This window comes from Macrotis lagotis, chromosome X (genome assembly GCF_037893015.1).
Source record: "Macrotis lagotis isolate mMagLag1 chromosome X, bilby.v1.9.chrom.fasta, whole genome shotgun sequence".
NCBI lineage: Eukaryota > Metazoa > Chordata > Mammalia > Peramelemorphia > Peramelidae > Macrotis > Macrotis lagotis.
Window position 1 is genome coordinate 454,128,909 of NC_133666.1, and position 6,656 is coordinate 454,135,564.

Here is a 6,656-nt window from a genome sequence, read left to right on the forward strand (position 1 = left end):
CTCCCAACACCCTTATCTTAGAGCTGAGAGGCAAGATGATGCAATGAATAGCAGCCAGCTGACTTTTAAGTCAGGAAGACATGAGTTCAGATACTGCCTCAGTCATTGCCCTCACTCATACAATGCATTGCAGTGGGAAGAATGAGATCACAGGTCTAGTCCTCAAACATTGAAAGTGAGTGGTAGGGGCAGCTAGGTGGTGAAGTGATTAGGGCATCCACCCTGGAGTCAGGAGGACCCAAGTTCAAATCAGGCCTTAGACACTTAGTAATTGCCTAGCTATGTGACTTTGGGCAAGCCCCTTTAACCCCATTGCCTTAAATAGAAACTTCAAGAAAGTGACTGTGGAAATGTCAGAAAAGTTTAATAATTTTGTCCATCTGTAGTGGACAATATCCCCAGGTATTTCCTAAATCTGACTGTAGCCTTTTTGTCACTGTCCCAGCTTGGATCTGGGGAGAGTTTAGCCTTGAGGTTATGTTATATAGTAGAGAGGGATGGACTTGAAATCAGGAATTTTGGTTGGTTACAAATCCAAAATGAAGGGGATTGTTCCCAGGTCTTTTTTTATTTTCTAATCATTAATGGATACAATCTGTATTGTCACAATTTCACAATCAATTGTGCTGATGGGCAAGCCATTTCTCTGAACATCTTGGTTTCCTCATGTGTAGGATAGTGATCATAATACATCACATATCTCATACTGGTAAGTACATGGTCATTCCTGAGAGGTGGGGGGGGATGGATAACTAGGGTTTTGTCTTGTGTTACTGAATTTAAAGGACATTTAATTGAGACTTAGGGCACTGACTCAGCAGCTTAGGATGGGGATGTTTGGTTAGACAGTTCTGAAAAAGATGCAAATGTTTTATTGGAAGAGTTCAATAGAAGTTCTATGATAGGAGAACCAAAAGAGGTCATGTGATGGTGAGCTTCATTTTGTTTAGTCCTTTGAGTCAAATTCCACTCTTTGTGACTCCTTTCTGGGGGTTTCCTTGGAAAAGATATTAGAGTGGTTTGCCATTTCCTTCTCCAGCTCATTTTACAGTTGGCAAATTGAGTCATTCAGGATTAAATGACTTGCTCAAGTTCACACAGCTAGTAAGTGGCTAAGGTCAGATTTGAACTCCATTAGATGAGTTTTCCTGACTCCAATTGGGTCATAGCAGCTCTAACTCTGAACTTAATGAATTATATATTAACTGTCAGGCTCTCAAGGAAGTGGATTCTCCATCTTCAGAGGTCTTTAAAGAAATCCGAATACTCACGTGCCAGATTATTTGCTAAGTGGACATACCTTTCAAATCTGTTTTGACTTGACTTCTGATATCTCTTCTGATTTCCAAATGCTTTAATTTCTATATGAGTATGTGAGTTTAACACCTAGTTAAAAAAAGCCTTTTGCTGAATCAGGAAACTACCAGATGCTTGTGAGAAACTCCTTTTCCTGCCCCAAATCTAGGTGCATCCTACACCTCGTGCATCCATAGTTGCACATAGGTGCATCATTCCCACCTACAGTAGCAACCTCTTAGTGCCGCTGACCCAAGGTCTCTGTCTCCTCCTCATGGCAGTGTTTCAGCTGCTTCCAATCTCAAACCCATGTTAGAAATGTAGAGGGAAAAGCACTGAATTTAAAGCCACAGAGTCTGACATCAAATCTTGACTCTGCCTCTTACTACCTATGAGACCTTGAGCAAGTCACTGTTGTTGGCCTCAGTTATTGAGAAAAATGAGTATTATCCTGTATAATTTGATATTTAATATTGCTCTGTGCTCCATCATTTTTTTCCTTTTGACAGAACCTCTTCTCTCTCCTTAGCTCAAAAGAAAACCTCTCCTAGTCTAAATAAACTGAGGAATAAGGATTCTTTAGTAGGCCCTGGGGCAACTGCTCCAACCCCAGGGGAAAGTTGAGACTCCTGATTCTATTTACCCTATAAAGCAGAACAAGCTTGAGCTAGGTCTTCCCCAGGAGACCATTCTAATTTCTTAGCTTCTCCTTTTCAAACTTAGAGGTGTTTTGGTCTACAGAGGGGAGGGAGGGGTGGGAGTGGGGTGGGATAGAGTGTGGTGGAGTTGGGGGAAAGCTGATCTAGATGACTTTTACTTGATCAGTATAGTGGTCACCAGCACCACCTAGTAAGAAAACTCTTTTCTACCAATAGATCTGATTCTCCCTTCTCCCTCTCCCACCCAATTACCCTTTTTGATATCATCAACTTTTCTAATCTAAGCTCAGTAGGTATTTCAGTAGCCCTTCTACTAACTTTCCATTTCGTTTTCTATTACCTGACCTTGTTTCCCCTCTTCTGAACAGAGGGAAAGTCTAATTAGTTATCACTCAAGAAACATTAATTAAACACAGACTCCAAGCCAAGTATTCTAAGTGCTGAGGTTAAAAGAAAGACAAAAGAAAGTTCCTGACCATCACCACTCACAATCCAATAGAGTATGTAAACCTTAAAAAGAAAGTGAAAAGGGTGGAGTTGGTGGGAGGCATCAAAGAGAAACTGTGAAGTACTGAGGAGTGCATTCAGATGGGAATTAGGGTGAAACTAGGAGATGCTTGCCCTGGGCATCCTCTTTAAGTGGAGGATTTGGAAGGAGCTCTCCATCTTCTCCAAGTAGAGAAAGAGAGGGAGGGGCTTTGGAGAAGGTGGGATTTTAAAGAGGTGGGAGTTTCTAGGTTTATGTGATCTTTCAGGATGATGAGATTCTGGTGAAATCCAGGAGTATAGTCAGTTGGTGAACCTTTGTGTTTCCACTGAATCTACTCAGTCTTTTCAGTTAATTTTCTCTTTCCTTCCCATTGGAATTGTTTCCTTTGTGTCTTAAGACTTCCATTCTGATGAGTTTACCATCTCCCTTGAAATGACTTCCCCAATAGAATTTTTCTTCATGGGAGCCTACCAATCTTTTCTTCAAGTACATTGAAGTCTGGTCTTCTAAAATCTTAAGGCTCATGTCCAAGTGTTTTTTTTTCTGTTTAGTCACTAACTCTAAAAGCAGTGATCACTTGTCCCCAAGGTTCAATCATTTCCTCTCCTGTAACCAGTTCCTCCCTGTTATTGAGAATCAGATACACAATAGAACCCCTTTATTTTGATATTTTGCAGAGTGAAATTATCATTGTCAAGAATTTATCCTGATAGCTGAAGTACATCTTCCATTAGAGGGTATGACTTGGATGAAGAAGCATACGGGAGAATGAGGAACAGAGTGCAGATGGGTAGGAGCAGACGCTAGAGAGACTGGAATTCTCAAACCTTAGCTAGAGGGACTAGGGGAGAAGTCAGTAAGAGAAGTTCCAATGAGTGCAGCCAGGTGGGAAATGAGGAGGAGGATCAGAAAATGGAGAAGCTTTGGAGGCAGAAATCACTTTGTCCTAACTTCAAGGGCCCCTCTCTCTGTTCAATGTACAGTCAACATCTTATAACAAAACATGAAAAGAAGGGCATTCTATTTCAAACAAGGCTGGGACTCCCCCTGAAAAGTGCAGGGTCTCAGAGGGGCTCAGCATTGTGAAACCTGCCAATCCATAAAAATCAACCAACCATAAGTGATTCTCCCAAGGGCCTCCAGTTTGTTGCCAATAGGAAGTGTTAATTTGTTGACCTTGAGAATCCAAGGCAAGGTTAATCACACGTCATCCTGGAGGCCCTAAAGGGGGTGGAGTTCCATTCAATAAAAGAGGATGAACATTTTTTGTCAGAAATATTTCCTTCAGTGAACTGAAGCTCTTCCTCACAGTTCCTGCCAGAAAGAAACTCCAGAGAAAGGTAGGAGTCCTCCTAGGGCATTTGACATTAACTTGGAGAATTGGATTCCACAGCCACAGAAGAAAGGAAAAGTCCAGGGTTGTGGAGAGAGGCAAAGAAGCATTGATCACCTCTTCACAGAGGAAAAAAAATGGCTGCTTATATGGAAATAGTTGAGGGACTGCAGAAAGAACTCATCTGCGGAATCTGCAGGATGTACTTTTCTCAACCAGTTACCATTGATTGTGGGCACAGCTTTTGCAGAGCATGTCTCTCCAGGAGCTGGAGAGTTGAAGCCATGGTTTTCTCTTGTCCTGAATGCAGGCAACTTTGCCAGATCAGACAATTCCCAGAACTCAATGTGAGTCTGGAAAAGCTGACTGACATTGGGAGTCAGCTCAGCTCTTACCTTCTGCAAAGGACTAAAGGACAGCCCCAATGTCCCATCCATCAGAAGGTGGTCAAGCTCTTTTGTGAAGAGGACCAGGCATTACTCTGTGTGCTCTGCAGCCAAACACCAGAGCATGGGACTCACATGCTCTGTCCTTTAGAAGAAGCTGCTCACAACTATAGGGGGAAGCTCCAGAAGATTCTGAGTGACTTGGAGAAGGATTTTGAACAAGCTGAGAAACTCCATTCTCAGGTGAATGGAAAGGGATTACCTGTATTAGAGGGTTATCCCAGGATTATCGCACAGTATCATGACCTGCATTTGTTCCTGGTGAAGGAAGAATTTCAATGTCTGAAAAGATGGAAGGAAGAGCAAAGAGCCATCAAGGACAGATTATCTCAGCATATTCAAATCCTTAAAGAAATCATGGCAAAGCTGCAACAATCAAGGCACAAAACCATTATTGAATTGTTGCAGGATTTCAGAGAGCTGTTTGTAAGGAGTAAGTTTGTGCTCTCCCAAAAGCCCAAGCATATCATCTCATTCCCAGTGGGATATCCCATCACTGGGATGATAGATATCTTCAATAAATTCAGAGTGGACCTTACAATCTGTGACTATCAAATGCTTTCTGAAGATCTGAAGAGTATGAGGGCTAGAAAAGCCTGGCAGGCAGATCCCAACTCTGATGGCCATTTTGTAATTGCTGAGCAATCCTTCAGCTCAGGCAGACAGTATTGGGAGGTGGATGTGACACAAATTCCTCAGTGGAAACTGGGGATCTCCACCACAGGCTTGCAGGGGAGAGAACATAACCAGGACTCAGGTCCTTTTCTGTTCCTTCTTTGCTGTATGAAGAAGGAAAATAATTACTATTTCCGAACCTATCCTGAAAGTGAACTGAACTATGAAATGAAAGACCCTGTGCCCAGGGTTGGAGTATACCTGGAATATGATGATGGCACTCTGCTCTTTTGTGATGTTGTCAAATGCTCCGTTATTTTTGGCTTCTACTCTATTCCATTTACAGAGCCTGTTACACCCACCTTTATTCCAGGTCCCCCACTTCCTGGAATAGAGGCTGGTCCCATGACTATCTGTCCAGTCAACTCTCATTTTTGTGCTGGCTGCAATTCATCTCTGTAAGCATATCTTCAAGGAGGAATTTTCAACCCACCACCAGGCTCCCTGCCTGTTGTCTTTTGATTCCCAGAGTTTCCCTGGCAGGGGAGAAGCATAACCTTGATGAAGGAAAGAGTTCATGCTAACCAATTTGAGACTTTTATCTTCCAGTTTACTGCAAGCTGAAAGGGATCATTCCCAAGTCCTTTCTAGGCTCTGATCCTTAATGGTTCCAGTCTGCTTAGTTTCTATATTCTTTCTATTTAAATTCTCTGTAGTACACTCTAAAGCAAAATTACTTCTGTTACTTTTAATCTTGTCCATGCCTCTCTGGTTCCTGATTTCACATGAGGATACTTTTAAAACTAGTACATCCCTGTCTACCATTCCAGAGTACATTCCAATCATAGATTTAAATGCCCCCAAGTCTCAGTGATACCAGTGATGTCCAATTGTCTTGCTTTTCTAGGTCTTCTTAGTTTTTCTTGCTTGTGAAAATTGCATTTTGAATTAGATTTGCTTAAGTATCAGACAATAAAGTTCATTCTTATTAATTTTATTTATGTGATTCTGTATTTTTTTGTGACCTCATTTGATCTTCACAAAACCCTATGTGAGATAGGTGCTATTAGCTATTACCTAAAGTTATTCCTAGTTTATAGATGAAAGGCAAGATAGTACAATGAATAGCAGTCAGCTGACCTCAAGTCAGGAAGACCTGGGTTCAAATTCTAACTTCCATCAAGTACTGTCTAGCTGTCTAGATGATACTCTCTTAGCCTTCCAGTACTCCCAGGTACTCATTATGGATTTCAGAGCAGTCATTATTCTGCATTGCAGTGGGAAGAATTTGAGATCATAGGTCTAGTCCCCAAATATTAAGGGAACCAAGTGACAGAAGTTAAGTGATTGTCCATGGTGCTACAACTACAGTGTAGAGGAGTTCATATCTGAATGTAGCCCTCTTGACTCTGGATACAGATTGAAGAATTTTTTTTCCAAGTACTTCATTCTTATGGAACCCCCCTTTTGATCAATTCTTCCATAACTGAGACTAATATGGAATAATGTTTTACATGATAGCACATGCATAACCTATATCAAACCGCTTACTATTTTTAGAAAAAGTGAAAGGGGAAAGGGAGGGATAAAAAACTAGAATATTCAAAATCTTGTGAAAATGAAAGCTAAAAATATTCTTTATATAAATTGGGGAAAACATTAAAAACTATGGGTGCCCTTTGATCCAGCAATAACATTACTAGGTCTGTATAAAGAGATCATATAAAGGGGTAAAGTACCTACATTTGAAATATATTTAAGGAAGTTCTTTTCATGGTGGGCAAAACATTAGAAATTGAGGGGATGCCTATTAATTG

At 41.1% G+C, this 6,656-nt stretch overlaps 1 protein-coding gene across 1 annotated transcript; it reads left to right on the forward strand.

Annotated features, from left to right (window-relative positions):
- The first annotated feature begins 3,915 nt into the window (after positions 1 to 3,915).
- LOC141499248 (tripartite motif-containing protein 43-like) lies at positions 3,916 to 5,301 on the forward strand. The gene has a single exon (XM_074202073.1). It carries the CDS (start codon positions 3,916 to 3,918, stop codon positions 5,299 to 5,301), a length of 1,386 nt encoding a protein of 461 aa, XP_074058174.1.
- The last annotated feature ends 1,355 nt before the right edge of the window (positions 5,302 to 6,656 follow it).